Source organism: Pseudopodoces humilis, chromosome 1, assembly GCF_049639895.1.
Source record: "Pseudopodoces humilis isolate 2021_Gansu_Grassland_sample_001 chromosome 1, ASM4963989v1, whole genome shotgun sequence".
Classification (NCBI taxonomy): domain Eukaryota; kingdom Metazoa; phylum Chordata; class Aves; order Passeriformes; family Paridae; genus Pseudopodoces; species Pseudopodoces humilis.
In genome coordinates, this window is record NC_142200.1 from 4517390 (window position 1) to 4538637 (window position 21248).

General features: G+C 41.7%; 1 protein-coding gene across 3 annotated transcripts in view; it reads left to right on the top strand.

The window, feature by feature from the left end:
- TRAPPC9 (trafficking protein particle complex subunit 9) overlaps positions 1-20667 on the top strand; it is a 441139-nt gene extending 420472 nt beyond the window's left edge. For all 3 annotated transcript variants that reach the window (XM_014257635.2, XM_005516888.3, XM_014257640.2), the window contains 2 exons: positions 10300-10523; positions 17605-20667. In XM_014257635.2, coding sequence (XP_014113110.1) covers positions 10300-10523; positions 17605-17784 — 404 coding nt within the window. In that variant the 3' untranslated portion in view covers positions 17785-20667. The remainder of the gene's footprint in view (positions 1-10299; positions 10524-17604) is intronic.
- Positions 20668-21248: the final 581 nt, after the last annotated feature.

Sequence of the window (21248 nt, forward strand, 5' to 3'; positions counted from 1 at the left end):
CAGGAAAATAGGTCTGTGTAGTTCTAGGTGCCATACAAATTGTTCTGCTAAGCTCTTAGGAGCATGAGTATTGTGGTCCCTAATAGATTATAGTCTTTGTCCCTGAGTGCTTGTAGTCTGTCATTTTATGTCTATATAAATATATAGAGATATACACAAACATATAAATATATTTATGTCTGTGCTGTATGCTATAAAAATACATATGGTATATGTAAGAAAAAAGGTGAGCAGGGAGGAGGAATAGGAAAAATAATAGAGTAATGAGAGAGAAGTAGTTTTGCACACAGGTTGTAGCCAACAGGTAGCAGTGAGCACAATTTGCCACCTCTGCAGCAATCACCAGGTTTCTGTGGTTATTACTGTGTGGCCTCAGCAGTGGGTTTCAGCTGGCACAGGAAAAGATGGGTCATTCTGTGGGAATTTAGCCTGGGCTGAGCTTTACTGCTATATCTGGAAAGCTGGGAATGAGGTCCATGCAGGGTGCCTTGTGGACATAGCTGGGTCATGGATGGGATGATATTTGGTGCAAGGGCTTCAGGAGAATAGAAAGTTTGGAGGTGTCAAAAGCAGAGATGAAGTGACTTTAATTTTCAAGGTGTATAATCCAGTTTGATCTCAGAGGAGGGCTTGGCAGTGTAGGCAGAGCAAAAAGGTCAGTTTTGGAGAAGTTTTCTAGAAAGTGGCATCAGGATTTAATCACAGGCTGGAGGTATGAGTCATGAGAGGATATCAAGTCAGTGTGAAAGCTGAGATTGGCAGGAAGCAGTCCGATTTTATTTCTGAAATTAAGACAGGTTTGAGGAGAAAAGGATTTCATGAAAAATTCAGGAGCTAGGTTTTGAGCATGTTCAGTTTTTGAGGTAGTAAATTATTAACAGAAATATTTCCAAGAAAGGCCAAAAGTAGTTTGGTTTGATGACTCTAGGTTTAAGGATTTCTTGTTTTCTGTAAGCTTGTTTGTTATTTGAGTGTTTGTATCCAATCTAGCAAGGAAAAATATGGATTAGTGTCACAGAGGGCAACTGGAAACTTCCATCTACATGTATCTATTATTGTAGTTCTTTTGTGCATTCAAATTGGATTTTGAAACACATCATGATATAGAAGCAGGATGCACTCAGAATAAAGAAGTCATAGGAGGGTTTGAGAGTTTCCAGCTTGCATCTGCCTGGATTATTGTCTCATGCCTTAATGCAAAAGTGGGTTTATCATACATGGGGAAAATGGGAAAAAATTAACTCAATCCATTGGCAAGTGAAACAACTGAGAGTCATCAGACTCAAATAAGCTGTGAGTGAAATTTAAAGAAACTTCATGAAGAATTTGTTCATTTTAGGGTGCACCTCTGCTTCTGAGTACCCCCAGTGTGTGGACACCAGGCACGGGTAGTGTGGTAACCACAGAGTGCAGCAATGGCAGCGTCTGTGCCTGGCCTGGGTTGATACCCCTCATTTAGCTCAGCTCATTGCATTTCAGTCGTGGCTGGGCTAAAGGAGGCCCCTGAGGCTCAGTGTCCTATTGCTGGTGTTTACACAGCCACTGAAATGTGGTAAATCATCTACCTGCCTGTTAATAGGGGGTTATACATTATCTCGTACCAGGCTGTGGCTGCTCCGGACACAAAAACTCTAACGGCCTGGACATGTCATCCAGTGTTTCATGGTTCTTTTTTAAGACAAGTGTGGAAAATGAGTCACAGACCCACAGTTTTTCTTCAAATAAGCAGTATAACTTTTTTTGCGTACTTAAAGAGCCTTGCATCGGTGCCTCTGTACATCTGGGCGTGAGGATATACTGCTGTCTCATCTCTCTTCTCATCTGCATTTGAGTTCCTTCTGCTTCAGACAGTCCCTCACACATCTCTTCATACAGGCCTCAAAAAAGACAAGTGTACTGTGTACTGCACATAGGATTAGTTTAACTAGCAGTTTAAAAAAATAACAAAATAACTCCCTGATAGGTATGATCTCTGTAAGAGTCCAGGGCATCACTGTATGCCTGTTGAATGGGTAATGCAGAAAATACTGTTTCTGCTTGAAATGGTAGAAAATAAAATAAAAAAAAAATATTTAAAAATTCCATTTCCATATTGCCATATTCCATGGGATTTTGGGTAAGAAAGCTGTGTGACTGAACTCACATATTTGACTTTGCATGCACAGAATTGAGTACAGGAGCCCAGTTTTGTGTCTCTGCTGTTAGATAGGCATTACTTCTCTTGGAGCAGTTGTAGTTCATTGCCAACTTGGTAGCAAATGTGCAACAATCACTGCTCTTATCACTGATTTCTAGAGCAGGTAACACTCCCTGGAGGTCTGCAATACATCCAGTGTCTAGACTAAACCTGCTCTGAGGCTGAAGACATGCTCCCAAAACTGCACAAAATGCTATAGGCTTCTTTTTTACCATTAACTTTTGCAGCCACAAGTCAGAAACTCTGACAAAGTTGGCATGAGGCTTTTCAAAATCTTTTCTGTGGAGAGGGAGGTTTGTCCAACATCCATCACTGCAGAATGACAAGAAAAAAGGAGAAAATTTAAAGTCTCATTAAGCAACCAGTGAGGAAAGAGATGATTTGCTATCAATAAACTGTAGGTTAAGTCATGTCATGGTATAATTTTTAGGTCTGTGCTGTTCAGAGACAGAAGTTGGACTCAATGATCCATGTGTGTTCCCTTCTCATTCAGGGTATTCTATGATTCAGTTCAGTTTCTGCAGAGGTTTTGCACAAAGCTGCCAATATACCAAAACCAGTGTTATATGATACATCCTAATACGTTTTAGTTTTGTTTAAATGTAATATAGGCCTTTTATCCTTCTCTGTTTTTTTTTCCTCACAGGGCTGGGTAAGAATGCTCTGAAAGTAGTCCTGACACAGACAAGCTATAGAAATAAAGTTTTCAATAACTTAAAATAACATACAAATCCCAGGCTTGTGAAATTTCACACACAAGACACACACTGTATGCCAGCCTGACCTTCTGCCTGTGTAGCAGATAATGAAAAGAAATTTTGTCAAACCTGCTTGTGATGAACAGATAAAAAAGGCTTGGCCCACATTTGTAAATGGGACTACATAAGCAAGCTGGGGCCATATCATGGAATATTTTAAAATAAGTCAAAAGGAGTTTGGGCTTACTGGAAAACACAGAGCTTTGAGCATCTTAAAATTTTAAGGATCTCCCTTTGCTCATTTAGATTAGGACTGGACACAAGCACTATAAACTCTGAAGTGATTTTCACTTGGTAGAAAGTTGGGCAAAGCACCAAATCACAGGTTATCTTGGCTGCCAGAGGATGAGACAAGCAGGTGCCATCCTTGTGGCAGCAATTTCTTAGGGAAGGAGAAATGTCTGTCATAAAAGGCATGTGTGAAGTAAAATAACTCCCACCAAAACCAGGGAGGTTAAACTGAACTGACACATTTCTGAAATAAATCTGTGGTTAATGTGCATTCAGGTTTAAGATCCCAAGCAGAAGCTGGAGGCAGTCAAACCCCAGAGCACAAGTCGTGTTCGTGCCTCCCTCCTCAGCCAGCGTGACCCTATTACTTGGAGTTAATGGGAGAAGGTTGTACCACATTTGGATGTTCATAGCCAAGATCAAGTAGTGCTAAAACTGAATGCTGGTCACATGTCTTGGAGTTTAAAATTGGACATAAACACTGCACTGATTTGGAGGAAGAAATCTTACTCAGGGCAAGTAACAAGGTTGAGGAATCCTTTTGCAAGTGAGTCCCATGGGATGCTGCAGCATCCTCAGCCCATTGCCATCACAGAGTTAAGAACAGACACAAACTGGGAACAATTTGGCAAGAACGATAATGGGACCAGTTGGGATCTGTCATCAGCATACTGGGCACTGCAAAAGAGTGATTAAATAGGAAGACATGAACAATTATCAAAGACTAATTGCTAATTGTTGCTAGAACTATATTTTAAATGTGTTTTTCTTTTTAATTGCTTTTGGAGCGAATAAAGTATCCTTAATTTAATTCTAAAATGTTTGGGAGTGGGAAATCTGCCAGGAATGGGGCAGCTCAGAGGTCTTGTGAAAGCAATTGCCTCTTTCACCAGCCTATATTCATGTCCAGTTATCCCATCCTCTGCCAAATTTCCTGTTTTCTGGTTCATGCCCCGATGTTGGCTGAAGGTCTCTGGGTTGTTGGTACTTGCAGGAAGCTGCAATAGTTTGTTCATATCCTTTTTCTGTATTTTTCATTCATCACTGTCCAAGGGCCTTGACCCAAAGAGCAGCTGAACTCTTCAGGCCCACAGTGGGTTTGGAGCAGCAGGCTCTGAGTGTAAGGGGCAGTTTTTAGGACAGGACTAGCAGTGGTTGACAAAGTGAGATATCTGTGTAGCTTGAACCTGTTATAACACAAATATCTGTATACCTCTGTGCTCTGGTACTACTGACTGCAGGGAAATTCAGCAGGGGCTGAATTTGCCTCGCTATTGTGTCAGTATACAATGAATGAGTATGAGGATGTTATTCCAAATTAAGATGTTCAGGTTTGGTGCAAAGAGCAGGTCCAAATCATAGACAGAAGGTTTAATGCAAGTAGCTAGGAGGGTCCTGTGTTATTAAATAACCATTCAGCATTTTCCTGATGAAAGTGACAGAGAACACAGTTTTTATATTCATAGAATTATCTTTTGTATGGATGTATTCAGCTGTGAGAGTACTGCAGGACCTCATAATGGACAAATGAATGCAACCAAATCTGTCTCTCTGCATGCAAATAATTTGCAGGAACAGTTTGAAAAATGAAAGGAAACTGGTCAACATTAGGGAGAACAAGTGCAAAGAGGGGAGAGAGAAACAGTGTTTAGGTGCATACTTTAGAGGAGACACAGGAAAATCCAGGGATCCTGTTGTCTCAGTAGAATGCCCCATGTCACCTGCTCCTCTAAGCTGCCCTAAAAACCAGGCTGATAAATCTGTTGCTGACTTGACACAGAGCATGAGGGGAAGGATGTGAAACTTGCTTGTGTGGAGACAGGCAGGATCTGCTCTGTACAGAGAGTTTGTAGTACAGATTTTTTGCTCCTTTCTGATCTTTTCTTGCACCTGGATAAAATGTAAGATCAAAAATAGAGAGACTTGATTAAACCTACTTCCAAATAAATTATTTTTAAAAAAATTCCCTTTTCATTGTTAAGTTCCTTGCAAAGCCCTGAACAAATACTCTTTCAAAAAAGGTAAAGGGAAAAAGAAAGAAATATAGAAAAGTGTTCCAGACACCATGGCTGGACCTTTCTGTGTTCTTTTAAGGCAATTAGAAGGAAAGCTGACCTGAGCAAACATTTTAATCAGCATTTTAGATTTTTTTGAACACAGGAAAAACTGAATCATTCCATGAGACCTTCATTGCAGTAATTCTAGCATGGGCTCTGGGTCTTTAGCTTTCCTTCATCGAAGTACCTGATGGACATTATCCAGAGATGTCAGTGATGCTGCTGCTCCTTTCCCCTCCCCAGGCCAAGGCTCTCCTGGTTCACAGACCCAGATGAGTAAAATTATTATTTTTTAATTAACAATTGCAATGGTTGGTTGACAGAGTACCCTAACTATAACAGCATAGCTAGGCAAGACTTGCTTTTCTGGTTTTAAAGATCTCTTTTACCTTTTATGTGAGTGGTATTTACTTATCTGGGCATCTCACACCTTGAGTTTTGTTGGCCAACATGTTTGAGCAATTAGTCTGTGAGGAAGTCCTGGGCCAAGTTCCCAGCTGCAGAGGATGGCAGAGGCCAGTATGTGTGCATCAGCTGGGGATTCAACATCCATTTTAAAGAGAAATATCCAATGGAAATTTCTCCATCCCCCCCGTAAAGATGAGCAAAACCACCCTGCCTTTCTCTGCAGCCTGTTTTTCAAAATCAGCTCAATCAAAAAAATATCACAAATAAGTGAGGAGAGAAAATATTGCTGGAATATGTATTTCTACTGGGATTAAATGTATTTATGTGGATTTCCAAAATTAAACTTTGACAGTGGCAAAGAAGGACTTGGGTGTGAAAAAGTAATTAGCCATGACTCAGGACTCTTGATATACAGGGGGACCAAAGAGTTGTAAGTTCTTGCATGGGAACTTGAGAAAGTGGCAAGAACAACTTACTATGTGTTAATATGAGCAGAGTAAATAACGCAAAATGTTATTAATGTTTGGTATTCATTTCCAAGCGGCTCCTTTGGGTGATGTGCACAGAAGTGCACCTGGGAGGTGATGGTACATGATGTTTTTCTTGTGGAATAGTCATTGTCTTCCTGTTAGTAACATTCATTCCCTTTTCTTGAAAGTTCTGAGGTCCTGAAAGAAAGACATTAGAAGAATACTGATGTATTATTTTCACATAATGGTCTGTCATAGCGTTCCTGTGATGTCAATAAGCATCACCCATCAGCTGGGCCATGAAATAGTTTTTCCATCTTAAAGATTAATTAATGGAGATCCTAAAAGGCTTGGCAAAGGCTGTCAATAAAAAGCAAGGCTTTCCAATCACTCTTCTCAGTGTTTGTAGCAGCCTCATCCTCCAGCTTCCAAAATGTGTTGGATATTATTTTCTCCCTTGATACAATAATCACTTAGGGAAGATTCTAGAGAGAAAAGAGAACAGCCCCGTGCCTGTTCATTAATGTGTGGCAGAGACAAAGTCTTTCCTTTTTTTCCATGGCTGTCAGGCATTGCAGGGAAATTTTGGCACCCAAGGATGCCAACATAGTGAGCATTGTAGGTAAATGAACAGGAAAAGGGGTGGGGAGTACAGCATTCTATTGGCTTACTACATTACTTCAAAAATGATTTAACTTTTAATTAGAAGGAGGTTGTGAGATTGATAGGTACTTATGCTTTTTTTTTTCCCCCTTCTGTCATCCAGATTTTATGCTGCCACTTTTAAAATGCAATTTATATATGCAGTTGGAATTAAACTTGGTCCTTCTAATTTTCTGAAGTGCTGTTTCTCTCGTATCTCAGTCTTTGTAGGATGGAGATGCAGCCACGACTGATTTCTGCGCTAGAGACTGCATCTTCTGATTCAGAGCTCCTGTACTCTGAAGCCAATAATGATTCACTCTCACAGCAGTGGTGTGAGCAGTCTCAGCTTTTATATGCCATCTGTGTGAGTGAGCTGAATCTGCAGAAACGGGACCCTGTGCACATGGCTTCTCCTCTGCTCATGGATGAAAATATTAAAGCAAATCCGTATGGTCCATGAGATGTTTTCTGTGTCAGGAAGGGAGTAAAGCTGCCTGTCAAACCAAGCTGTTCTCTCTGATGAAAGGGGGCTGTTTTTAAACACTCCTTTCCATAGTATTTTGCACGCCAGCCATGTGTGCTTTCTCATCTGACATCTCACTGAGATCCTTGGCTCCGGTACTGCAGGAGGGAAGTGTGCTCTGGGAAGGAAGGAAATTATCTCTCAGTATGTACACAAACATGTGTGCACACACACACACACTCTTAAATCAATCTAAATGAATTGAATTTTTTTTTTTATATATTTTTTTTTAGGAATGCAAAAAAAAAATCAATCTGGTTGATCCAGACTTAATTGCTTCCCTTTTGTTTGGATTTTCTATTTTCTCATGAAGATACTAGAAATAAATGCTCTGAGCTATTATTAGATACAAAGGTAGAGATAGAGAGCAAAGGGTTCATTTATAATTCCTCCAGCAGACCATTGAAGCTAAAATGCAACTGATGAGCAGCATGAAAACAGAGATTCATCCACTAAGCTTAGGGAGTATTTCCAAAGGTTTTTTTCTGGTCTGGGGATCTAACCCTTTGTGCAGCTGTAAAACTCACTGGATGGAGGAAGCAAAAAAAAAAAGTGGGATTTTTTTTTAATTTTTTTTTTTTTTTAGTTAATTAAAGAGTCACCTTGCAGAGAGAAGCTTGAAAACACTTTGAACTGGTTTAAAGTAATGAATTGATATAAGTGCGTTTGAAGGAAGGAACTGGACTTCAGCTCTGTGCCAAGAGACTGGGAAGCATAGAGGTTATCCACAGACACATGTTCTTTGTGTTTTGAGAAACTCAAGTCAGTTATTCCCTGATAACGGGATACCATTATAACCACAACCTCCATGATCTCAGGGCAATACTGCAAGAAGCAAATGGATTATGTTGGGCAGGACAGCCCATGGCAATGGAGTGTGCTGTTGCAGAAGAAATCCAAAGATTGCCAACAAGGTTTTCTATTCCTTCCCTAAAATGCAGTGGTGTTAATCATTTCCCTTCAGAGAATCACAGAGGTGGGCAGGGACCTCTGGAAATCATGTGGTCCTGTCCCTGTTCAAGCAGGGCCACCTAAAGCCACTTGCCATGGACCATGTGCAGATGGCTTTTGGGTATCTTCAGGGAGGGAGGCTCCACAACATCCCTGGGCATCCTGTGCCAGCACCGTGTCACCTTTACAGTAAAGAAAGCATTTCCTGATGGTCAGAGGGAAGCTCCTGTGTTGCAGTGTGTGCACATTTCTTCTGATCCTGCCACTAGGCAGCACTGAATCAAGGAGCCACTCTGTCCCCTTTGCACCCTCCTTCCAGCTGTTCATCTACATTGCTGAGATCCCCTGAAGTCTTCCCCAGCCTGAGCAATCCCAGCTCTCACATCCTGTCCTCACGGTAGAGATGCTCCAGTCCCTTAATCCTCTTCATGACCCTGCATTGGAGTCTCTCCAGTGTGCCCATGTCTCTCTTGTAATGAGGAGCCCAGAACTGGATACAGCACTTCATTCTCAACTCCTCAACAGTGTTCTCATTGTCAAAAAAAAAAAAAATAAATTTTGGAACAGGGGCTGTTCCAACTGGGACACCAGCACTGGTTTTGGATAGCTTCAGCTTGAACACTGAAGGGTTTTTTTGTGCTCTTTTTGCCAAACCTCTTGTATCTGATGCTGCTGCATTTGGGCAGCTTTGGTCAAGGAGAGGTTTTCATCTGGATACCACAGCTTTTCTGACCTTATCTCTGGAATAAATGTTCCTTTCTGAACTTTTTTCTTCTCTGGAAATAGCTTTAGTTTATTTTTTATACAGTGGCTGTGTTGAGCCTTGTTCAGTTTGCTAGGCTAAAGAGCATCGCAAGAACATGCATCATTTTGTACTTATTGTTTAAGGCAACAAAACAAAACTAAGTTAAAATAAATTACTTTGGTGTTTTGTTTTGGTTTTTTTTCTGTGAAAACTCCTGTAGCATAAAAATAGTGTCTTTCCTTGAAGAGGGGATATTACTAATGTAAATCCAATGCAGAGGAATAATATGATGTATGTCAAAAGGCAAGCAACCAAGGAGGAGTTGGAGTGATGGAAATGCCTCACGGGCATATGAAATTGTGGGGATAGGTATTCACACAAAGGATGCTTTCCTACATGTGCCCAGGGCTTTCTCTTATCTCTGAACATGAAGCCAAAGTGAAATAGAAATGTTCCTGTATTAATAGTGCATTGGAGATAACCCTCATCTGAAAAATACAGTAATACTGCACAACTGGGAACCCTTTCAGAGCAGGGAATTGGACTGGCAATTTCATAGTGTGTTGATAATGAAACATTTTGGTTCTGTATAAGCAAATGGGCAAGGTTAATGGACACATTACTCCGGCTGTCATTGTCCCAGCAGTAACCAATTTAGAGGCTTTATATTTTCTGCTGTCCCAGAAAGGGAAAGAAAAGTAGAAAATTAAAAATAGAAATCCCAGAGTGATTTAAAGTGCAAAGAGTGAACAAGCTCGTAGTACTCTAGTATAATTTTAAAATCCCTATTTTCCTAATAATCTGCATTATATTATATGTATCACATTGCAAATTCTGCCAATGTCTGTTCTGGTCCAAATGCTCACCTCCATACAGAAGGATTTATTCTGGCTGTAACACATGAACATGGGCCTCCAGCCCTGGATCTCTCTAGCTGCTGTTTGTATTGTTGGTTCCTGTTTGTATTTCCCTTCACCTCACGCTGTTGATTTGTAGCACCATGAGAAATGGTCTGTGGCTTTGGCCTTCAAGGGAGGAGTTTAAAAAATATCTTCTGGTGCCTGTGTATAGATCATAATTGGGTTTTTTTCATAGCTCAACAGCTGTGGACAGATATCAGGCCCTCATGAGCTGGTTTTTTCTCAAGTAGGTGCCCTGCACAACAGCACAACGCTGGGTTTTCTTTCCCAAAATTAATTGTCCCACACTCCTGGTTTCATTGAGGTTGTTTTTTTCTTCAGTCTCCTGTCAGGATTAATGCCATTTCTGAAGCAGGTGTCCAGCCTAATGAGGACTTGTTTCTTTGATTTGCAGACATCCTGGTTGATGGCAAGGTCTGTGACTGCGACGTGGTGGTGACGTGCCAGGTGGGGGACCCTGTCCCCTTGCAGGTGAAGTTGACCAACTGGAGCAAGCACAGCGTGGGGCCCTTTGCTCTGACCATGATGCCCTACCAGGATTACCAGAATGGGGTGCACAACTACGAGCTGCAGGATGCCATCACCTTTGTGGGCTCCAACACCTTCTACATCGATACCGTGAGTTGTTTTATCACAAGTATCAGCATTTTGAATGATGTGCATTTGAAAGGGGCTTCATTACTCTATTGTGCATTTTAAAGCAGATTAATTTTTGGAAAGCCCCGTGATTTTGGCAGCTATTGCTAACAGTGGTGTTGTGTTTATCAGGAATGGTCTCTCTGAAATTGTTTAAGACTGCAATTTCCTACCATGTAAACCACTAGAAAAATTATCAGAGGCAGGAGCTTCTGGTCACCCCAGTTCTGGCTGAATGTGAGGGGGTAACCTTAGATTGAATGTTCAATACCATATTGAATGTTCAATACCAGTCCCCTGAGTCACCCAGCCCAGCCTGCAGTAATAGATTTTAAATAACTTTTCTTTTCTTTAGTCCATAAGAAACATTCCCCAGGCTGAGCCAAGGAACTCAGCAAATCAGTTTTAGTCAGGTCCTGAGGAAATGCAAGTGACTGCAAAAAGAAAATGCTAAGCATTAATGGGCAATGTGATGAGGTGGTTCATTTCCTGCATGCTTAGCATGCTTTTATAAAACCATACAGAAATGCTTAAAAAGAAGAAAACAAAACAAAACAAAACAACCTTTTAAAAAAATTTGAGATTATGACTTTTCTCTAAGTTTCTCTAGAAAATTCAAGTCTAGGAGCTTTTCACTTCTAAGGCAAGACACTGAAAATACAGATAATGCTACTCTCTCCCACATCCTTCCCTCTGAAAAATACAGTAACGAAATACCTGGAATGAAAATTTTCAGGCAGTGCTGCAGAATGAAATGAGCAGCATTTCTGATAACTCCTGAAATAAACATGAAGAAGGAGGTGAGTATTTGGGATAGTGCTTAGCACCTTTTTTTTAGGTCAGCTCTTCAGATTGGTAATAAAATATATCTGTCAAAATTAAATATATAAGTGAACCTTAGCTTGAAAGAAATTAAAGGTTAACCACAGAGATAGTCACCATGCATATTTTTCAATTATGCATCACGGGAGAAAGTATTTCTAAAAGCTAATGAGCATGAAATATACCATCACCTTGAATTTTAATGGGGGCTAACTTCATTCTTATAGCTGAATAATTTAAATATGTCAACAGAAATCATCCAGGGATGGCTTTCTTTGGCTCTGTTTCTGACAATGTGGAGTTTTTAATCAGAGTGGTGGTGTTTGGATGCCCAGCTGCCAAAGGGCCTGACCCTCCAGGCTAATGAGGGAAAAGGGAGATGTCAGTGTGATGTATTCCTACCTTCTGATTGAGTCTCCTACGGGGCAAAAAGTCAGGAGGTCACATCCCTGATGCCTGCCCAGGCGGCCTTCTCATACGTTACGGGCCCTGCTTTTGCCCCATTGCTCAGTATTTTGACATTTCTCCTGTAAACACAGTCCCCAGGAAGTTAAAAATAGAATTGTTTTCTGCTGCTTGTCCTCCTTTCCATACAAAAAGGTGAAATTAATAAAATGTTGACTCTCAGACAAGAAGTGTTACATTTCACAATGTGTAGTGTTGACACTACACAGGCTCCTAGGGAAGGTGCTTGGCCGTGTTTCTTTGGGACGTAGAGCCCTGGCTGTGGAAGAAAATCCTTTATGTCTTCCAGAGGCCCTTTCTTCCCTCATAATAACTAATTTAGGAAAAAAAGTAGATTTCAGAAAGTTCCACTTGTTTGGGGGGGACAATGGGAAAGCCCTGATTTGTGCATTTGATGCTTCAGGGAAGAACCACCATGCTCAGAATTGTGCTTATGCTCTGAGTTTGGCCAGAAGTCAGACAGACACTGGTTAAAAAATCAAAGAAGCTCGTGGCTGGGTGGGATGAAAGACAACCACAGTTTCTCCTTTTTGTAAACAAAAGTTGAAATACTGGACCAGATTCCCTGCTGGTTTTCAACTCAGTGCTGCTGTGTGGAAGCTGTTAAAAATGTCCCCATCATTTTTTTAACCTGAGGTCATGGGCATTTGACTATTTTTCTTGTTTAGTGGAGGTGGCTTGAGGTGCTGCCCTTTCCCAGCTGCTTGTGAAAGATGCTCCCCTCTTCTCCCAGCAGGCCCATCAGGACAGACACTGTGAGCACTTGTTTTCATACGAAGTTCCCCAGTTTAGCAAAAACTACATTGGTCAGCAGTTTAAGTTAATTGGGCTGACTTCACACTGACACTAGCACAGGGATGCTGACATGATTTATTGCAGGGCTGAGCTGGGTGGGAGGAAGGATGGAGAATCAAGTCTGTTTTGGTGTACCACTGGTGCGTGGTCAAGAGTGAGTGGGAGCATCAGGTATTACAGCAAGGGCAGATACTCCTCACACCCTGGAAATTCACTCTGTTGTCATGCAGAAACTTCATTATTGGTACAAGAAAACCCCAACAGATCCCTCTGCCTTCCTAAATCTTAGTTTCATGTTAAGTCTCATGCTCAAAAATTCACCATTATTTTTGATTCCAGACTAAAAAGTCTCAAAGCCGTTTCTGCTGCTACCTGGAAGACAGGGAATATATACAGGAATTTTCAGGATGCACATGTTGCTTTGCAGTGTGAATATAAATTGTTGAAAGGCTAAAAGTCACACAATTTTGTATTTCCCTTTCTTGTGGCCTGAAGTCCAAGTTAGAAGATTTATCTTGGAAGTAATGTAATGATGCTTATTCACCTCTTTGTGCTTTTACCTCAGTTCAATGCAGCAGCCTGGGTTTGTGTCACAGAGTTTCTGCTGGGAAATGCTACTTCAAAAAGCAATGTCTTTTCTGGAAATTTATAAAGTATATTGAGTTATTTCCATGCATTTTAAATTACGTAAAATCTGTATTTTTAAGCAAAACTTCTAATTTGGCTAGCCTTACTTTTCTCTGTATTTGACAGAAAAAGTGACTTTCTCCATTATGACTTAAATATTTGACATTGTTTGTTTAGTGGGTGATTTTGAAACACAACATGGTGGAACCTACCCATTAAAATACAGTGGATTTATTTATATTTTTTTTCCTTGCTTCACAAAATAAAGTTTATCTTTTGCCCTATTATCAAATTTTTTAGTTATCAATGTTGAATATTTAGGTGATCAGACAGTTGCTTTTGGCCAAATTAAAGGCAAAAATATTGTCTTCTGTGGAGAATCCTGTAACTTCCAGCATTTCATCCTCCCTTGCTGTCCCTGCTTGTGCCATTACTTAATTCTCAAGCAGGATTTTTCCTGTGTGTGTTATCACGCACAAGCCCAAGCGATTGGTAGTGAGAGATGAGGAGAAATTCATTAGTAGATGGTCATTTTGAATGAGCTCAGAAGCCATGGTGAACATTTGCTCACTCCTGGCAGGTCCTCTGTGGCCCATCTGGAACAAATTATTTTTCTTGGCACTGTTTTATTCACACTGTAAACTCTTTGGGGCAGCGAGCAGTAGCTGGCACCAGCCCTAATCTCCAACTGAGCTCCCTAAGTACTACAGCAGTATAAATAAGTAGTAATTAGTTCTAAGCAATCGCAGTCCCACATGGTAGCCTAAATCAGGGAAGGATTAGGATGGAGCTAGAAACTTAATTTTTCTTCTATCTTGGTGGAACAAAGGAGTAATATGGTCTTTTTTCCTTCATTTTCGATCATTATTTTCTGAGGTACAAGCTGCTCATCTTTGTTTCCATGAATGGTGGAATTTTAACAAAACCTGTTTTAACTCTGGCCTGGCTCAGGAATGTCAGCATCCTGATGAATGATTCAACACACATACAGGCACATATCAGGGCAGGGGCACTTCCAGAGCTGTGTGCTGCTGGACTGAAGGACAACACGAATTTGGTCTGGGTCAGGCACGAGTTGTGCTCCTCACAGTTTATCTGGGTCACGCACTGCAGTCAGTGGGGTGGTGTCTCCTGCCAGCTACGGAGGTGACCACCTGGACAAGCCCCTCTGAGTGGCTGAGCAAGTCATCAGAGCTTATGCAGTTTAGGGAACATTTTGCCTCATTCTGCATTTGGTCAGGTGAATCTTTGTGTTGAACAGCTGGCTTAGATGTGGTCATCCACTTTGCAGACATTTGGGTGGATGCAGTTCCAGACTGAAACCACCTGAATGAGGAGGTGTCACCAGGGGTGCTGGCCCACTAAGCTCCCATCAGTCAGTGGAAATGTGTTGTGCAGCAGATAGAACCTGGCTTATTAACACAGGGCTCAGATTCAGTTGCCTAAAAGTAGAAGTTTGCTGTCATACAGGTGCTGTGGGTATCCCACCAGCCACCAGGTGCTGCCAGAAATCCTGTAAGGAAGACATCCTGGGCATCTTCCCAGTCCTCTGCAGGTGTCTCAGTGCCTTAGGCCGTCCCATTACCCGTTGTTTAGGCAACTCTATTCTGGCTCTGCAGGCTGCCTAGGGAGACCATTCTGTGCTTGCTCCACTGTCTGCATTGACTAGGTATCCTCCTTTTGCAGTAGGAGCTTGCATACCTTGGGCTCCTAAATGTAGGTTTAACCTCAAAATTTGTCCTGTGCCTGGTGTAGCAGTTGGGCTGGATGTGACCCTCTGCTGACCTGGCTGCTGCATCTGAATGTCTGATCTTTTGGCAATGTTTGTAGGCAGCCGCACTGGAGATGCAGCCTTACTTTCCAAAGTTGGTTCCTGTTTTGAAGGAAACATCTTGAGACTTCTGCAGAGCCACCTGCACTTAAGCAAGGAGAAGGTTTCAAGCTCATTCTGCTTCCGTTTCTCCTCCAAACCACAAGTGTTGATAGAGTGGTGGCAGTACAACAGATGTGGGTAGAGCCCAAGCCATGAATGTGGTGTCTGGTGTTGATGCTGATGAGCCTGAAGCCACCTTCCTGCTTGCCAAGAGCTCTGAGCCGTGCTGTTACAGATATTCCTTCATGGTGCAGTGAGATTAGGAAATATGGACCAGGAGCTTGAAAAAGCTGAGGGGCCTGAGGAGGCTTTGCTGTTTGCCTGCACCCACTGCTGGCATTGGTGCCTGCCTCGCCCTCCTCTGGATGGAAGTCCACATCAGTTCCAGTGAGGCAGAAATCAGGCAGGCAGCCCTGGGAGAAGGCAAAGGGATGTGGCTTGATGTTGTTCTGCGTGTCCAGACGCAGTGCCAGAGGGCAAGAACTTGTACCCAGCCAGGAGGGGAGATGCCAAGGACAGGGTCAGGGGAACAGCTGTGGCTGCTCTGATCATTCACGTGGATGACACGATGCTGATACAAGTTTGCTGTAGGTCAGCAAAAGTGCTCAGCGCCAAAACCAAAAGGAGCCTGGGCTCTCCAGCCCTGAGGATGTGGCTGTGACCAGCCAGGCCCTTGTACAGGAGCTGCAATTTAGAGTCATAGAAGCACAGAATGGTTTGGGTTGGAAGGGAACTTCAAGCTCATCTCATTCCAAGCCCCCTGCCATGGGCAGGGACACCTTCCCCTATCCCAGGTTGCTCCAAGCCGCACCCAGCCTGGCCTTGAACACTTTCATGGATGGGGCATTCATGGATTCCCTGGGCAACCTGTTTCAGGGCCTCACCACCCTCACAGTAAAGAATTTTTTCCATATAAGTAAATTTCTCCTCCTTCAATTTGATCCCCATATCACTATTTGATCCCTATCACTAATCCTGATTGAGAGTCTTTTTCAGCTTCTCTGTAGCTCCTTCAAATACTGGAAGGTGCTGTGAGGTCTCCACTCAACCTTTTCTTCTCCAGGCTGAACAACCCCAACTTTCTGAACCTGTCTTCATAGAAAAGCTGCTCCAGTACCTTTTACAACTTGGTGGCTCCTCTCTGGACTTCTTCCAGTTTAGGGAGGTCCAACAAAGCAGACTGATAACCCAGGGGATTATACAGCATGCATGTCTCCTGGCTAAAGAACCCAGCAATGAAAGTCCAAACTAAAACTAGAACAGGAGAAAATGGAAACAGCTCATTCCCTTCACTTCTGAAAGCTACAAGGAATCTGCCTCATGGAAGGTGGTGGCTGGAATTTTTCAGCTCTCTTGAATAACCTTGAGCTCCCTGCACCCCTGAAATCTTCTGCTCATCATTTGCCTTCCCCCTCTTCCCCTCCATGGCCTTCCCATCATCCCTGTTCAGGGCTTCCCAAGCACTGGCAAATTGTCCTTCAGCAAAGGGTGCCCATAAGCACTTTCCCAGTTCACACCCCATTGTTCATGTCCCAGTTCACCACATGATGAATTTTTTTGTAGTAGGGAACAGTCCTGATCATGTCTCAGAGCCTCAGCCTTTATTGGGACTTTTCTGCTGGGATGAAGCTGCTTTTTCACAATTTTTGTAGAAATTCCATCCAGTGGAATGGCTTTGTTTTGATTTGGTGCTTAGCATTTGCTGTAACTTTAACTCAGTTCTAGGCATCCTGAAACTGGATTTAACATCTTGTGGAAGCAGATACTAATTCAAACGTTATCACATGCTGAACGGTGGTGGGAGTGTTAAAGTTAGAAATTACTGAAGTGTCTTGCTGAAATGATGGACTGAGATATATTATTTGTTGTGAAGATATGGATTGTAGATGGATTTGTGATGAAGGAAGATACATAAATGTAGAAACAGTGTGAACTCTGTATATTTAATTTGGACAAGTAAAATCAGGATGGCTACTGTTTCTTGGAAGTTTCTTGCTAAACTTCGTTATTTCAATGATAGTGACCTAATGCTGATTAGAATTTGCAGTCAGATTGTGTCTCAGTAATAAGTGAGAATTTACTTAGTTGTAGCTAAGCTGTTAAATGGTGTTTAACCTTGTATTTAACATTAATTCAGAGACATGATTTATAATAGAGATGTTGGTAAATGCAGTCTAAGGAGAGATTTAGGGTGATGTCTACCTTAAACATATTCTGTTTTGGAATCAGTGACTCCTAAAGGTTCATGTCTTGAGCTGTGTCACAGATTTACTGCATGAGTGAATAACAGGATTAATTTTTTATTGTAACAGTTTTACTAGAATGGGGACGAGATGTTTACTCCTTTTTGTATGAGAGCATTATTAAGATGTGAATCTGGAGTGCTCTGAGACCCTTTGAAGGAGCTAATGAATTGCAAACTGCAATTAATTTGCCTCGTTGGTGATTTATTTGTACTGACTTTTGCATTCTCTTCACCAGGTAAAGCCAACCAAAGACTCTGTGTACTTTGGATCACTTCTCTTCCTCTACACGGGCGATTTCTACCTGAATATCAAATTCCATGAAGATAACTGCAGCAGGGAGCTGCCTCTGTCCTGGCTCTGCCTTCCCAGTGTCCACATCCGTGCTACAGAGCCCGTGACCCCAGCTAAGCTGTAAATGCTCTGTGTGCTGCTTGATTAACCACAGCACACAGCAGTGCTTGGCACATCCTCTGCTTGACCCCAGCTTGTTTCTGTCCAACCCCAGGACACTGTCTCTACTTTGGAGGAACAGCTGAACACTTTCTGAATTGGCTGATAGTCATTTGGACAGCTGCTTTAGCTAATTTCAGTGGTGGTGGGGGAAAGAGAGATTGTAACCATGCTAAAGTTTTCCTCTGATTCCAGAAAGCCTTCAAAACTATATGTATTATATATACTTCAATATACTCCATTGATATCAGTGGTTTGAAAGAGTCTTGAGGGCTGAATTTTGCTATGTGCTTGAAGGTCTTAAATCCTATTTGAATAATCCTGTTTGATCATTTTTCAGTAAGATTTGTATATCTGTATGAAATTCCTCCTGGTTTATGCTGGACCCATGGCATGTTCCCTTGGGGTATAGATCTCTGATATTTTGTTTTGGCTTGCTCTTGTTCATTTGTTTGCTGAGAATTTGGTGTCTTTGGTAGTAAATGGCAGTAGTGGTGCTTTTTAGTGTGTTACTGAAAGTAAGAATAGCCTCCAGTTATTTCTCTCCCTCCCCTGAGCCCAGGGCCACTTGCTCCTGGTAAAGTCACTGACTTTAGTTTGGCAGATCTATGAACTAGGAGAGAGGGTGAGGAAGAGCAAAAGAGTTTTGTCCTTGAGAGAATAAATAAGCCAACTTTTGGTCTGCCTAAGGCTTGCCTGTGAATTTAGGCTTTCACAGTTCTGTTTTACACAGTCATAGTCACTTGAAACATTTGCAGACTTGAAGATCCACCAGAATTAATCAGAAGAGCATTAATATAACTTTTTGTGTGTTTTTTCAAGCTGTTTTCATTAGATTTTTCATACTAATATGCTGCTTTTTAAATGTGTCTGTTTTTTTCTCTTTTTTTTTGGTTTTCTTTAAAGTTTGGGGTTTTTTTTTAAGTTTAATTACTAGGCACTTAAGGCCATGGAATTCCTGAGTGTGAAAGTAGTTGTTGAATGTACTGATAATTTAGCCTATTTTTCAGAATAATGTTTTTGTATAGTGAGACATGTTTTTACCCCATGTAAAGCAGGGAAATGTCTTAGCTGTGTGATTAATACATTATTTCATGGACCATATGTTTAAAAACCTATCTCAGTCTTTTCTTAAAAACATAGTTAAATTTGGTGGCTGAATGTTTTGGGGGTGGATACACCAAGATGTGGCAGGGACACTCCAGTTAGCTCTACATGTTTTAAATCTACATGCACAACCTCTTTGCAGATTCTTTGTTTCTTTAGAATTCATGCAAACACAGGCCCCCACTGAATGCCTGGCCTGACCCTTCCTGCTCAGTTCTGGCTCTCTACATCGTGCCCAGGGGTGCTTTTAGATGTGACTGGTGTTTTCCATAGGAAAGACAGTGCTCAAAACGCCATTCATTGCATGTTTGCAAATGACTGTTCATCCTAAATATATTCCTAACCTGAGGGAACTATAGATGTAGTATGATAGCTGTATTTCTAGTGTATGCAGGGTATTAGCTCTAAAAACCTGTGTTGTGGCAATGTTATCAATGTTTGTGCTTGAGCTGTGGCTCTGTACTCAGCCTTGAAAATGGAAGTTTTCTGTCTTTACCTGATGAAAATCTGAGCCCTGCTGAAGATTTATTTGCAGTGATTCACTGCTCTGTCAGGTGCCAGTGAGGTCCAGTAACAAAACTCTTCCTTAGACTGGCACAGTGGCCCTGGGCCTGAGACACCCCTGCAAAGAGGGTCCAACAGATGAGTTGGGCCTGTTTTTCTGTGTTGGTGGAGCTTGGCTGACCAGACTGTGCCATGTGGTTGAATTCTCTGCCCCTGGATAGAGAATAAACAGAAAAAATAAGATCCAAGGAGAGCAGGAACTAAACCAGTAAATCTTCTCTGTAAATGCTTGGTTTTCACATGAGTGTTGCACAACACTCTTGCAGCAAAATCCAAATTGGGTTTTATTCACTGTTCCCATAAAATTCTAGGAATACAACTAAGGCTTTGTAAGGACCACATTGTATTTGAAATAAAAATATTGTAAAGTAGATGCTGTTGCAGTCAGGATGCTTCAATTTACCCAGCTAAGAGACTATTCTTTAATTAATTTTTTGACAATGTTCTCTGAGATGAGAGGGTCTTGTTCTGTGGAACCTGTCCTGGGACACAACATTCCTGTGCCTTTTACTTATAAAGGATCCTGATCTACAGCCCACTGAAGCTGTTAGAATCAGAACACGTTTTATTATAACAAAGGCAGGCTGCATATTTTCTAGGTATCCAATATGCCATTATAAATCTGTCATATGTGCACATAAATATAAGTTCTTATGTGTGAGCTGACCCTTAAGGGTCTGTCTGTTCATTATATAGTAGACTAGTCTGTCCCTTGTCAACTTGGATGCTTAGCTGCTTTTGGCTTTTATGATATCTTCCCCAATTTTTCTCACACTTCTACCTGTCTTGGTGAGAGAGATGAAACACAAGAAGTTCTTCCTTCTGGGGATCATTTTTATGTTGTCCAGAAGGAAGATATTTAATTGTTAGTGCAATTCAGAGAAAGGTTGAGGGAAAGGTGCTTAAAATCACTGGGGTTGCTGTCAGGGTTGGTCCCTGTACTGCTTGAAAGAAGGATGATACTTGTCTTCCCTGCTTTCCTTTCTAAATACCAAAAATTTCTTTTTCTTTCTCTGAAATACCCAGCAATTACTTTGAACATAATGAGCTGAACTGTTCATTGTAAATCTGATACGAACCAGTGGTTGCAATAAATTATTCCTAATTTAAATGGCCATTGATGAGAGCAGATGTTGATCCCATCTATGAATGACTGGAGAAGCGTAAGTTATGTAACTTCAACTGAATAAATACTTGTGTCTTGTTATTTACACCTCTGTCAGTCTCATCAGTCTGTAGTTCTTGGTTGTGTACCTGTGTGTTTTTACTGATAATAATGAATTTCTCTTGATACTGTATAGTGTCTCTGGAAGAATGTGTTGGACCCTGGAACTGAAATTTCAGCTTCACTCAAACTTTCTCTTCCTAGATGAACTTGGAGGTTGTGAACCCTGTCTGCTCTGTAGTGTGGCTCCTGTGCCAGTGCCTATTCACTGTCAGCTGAGGAGAGAGAGAGGAGCTCACATGAAAGGCAACAAATGGACAGAAGTTGTGTCCAGGGAGAATTAGGTTGGATATTTGGAAAAGGTTCTTCACCCTGAGGGTGGTTCGGTTCTGGAACAGGCTCCCCAGGGAAGGGGTCATAGCCCAGATCCTGACAGAGCTCAAGAAGTGCTTGGACAATGCTCTCAGGCCCATGGGGATGGTCCTGTGAAGGGGTGAGAGTCAGATTTGCTGATTATTTTGGATCCCTTCCAACCTGGCTTACTCTGTGACTCTGTGAAATGCCTCTGTGTCCCAATATTGATGTTGAGGATG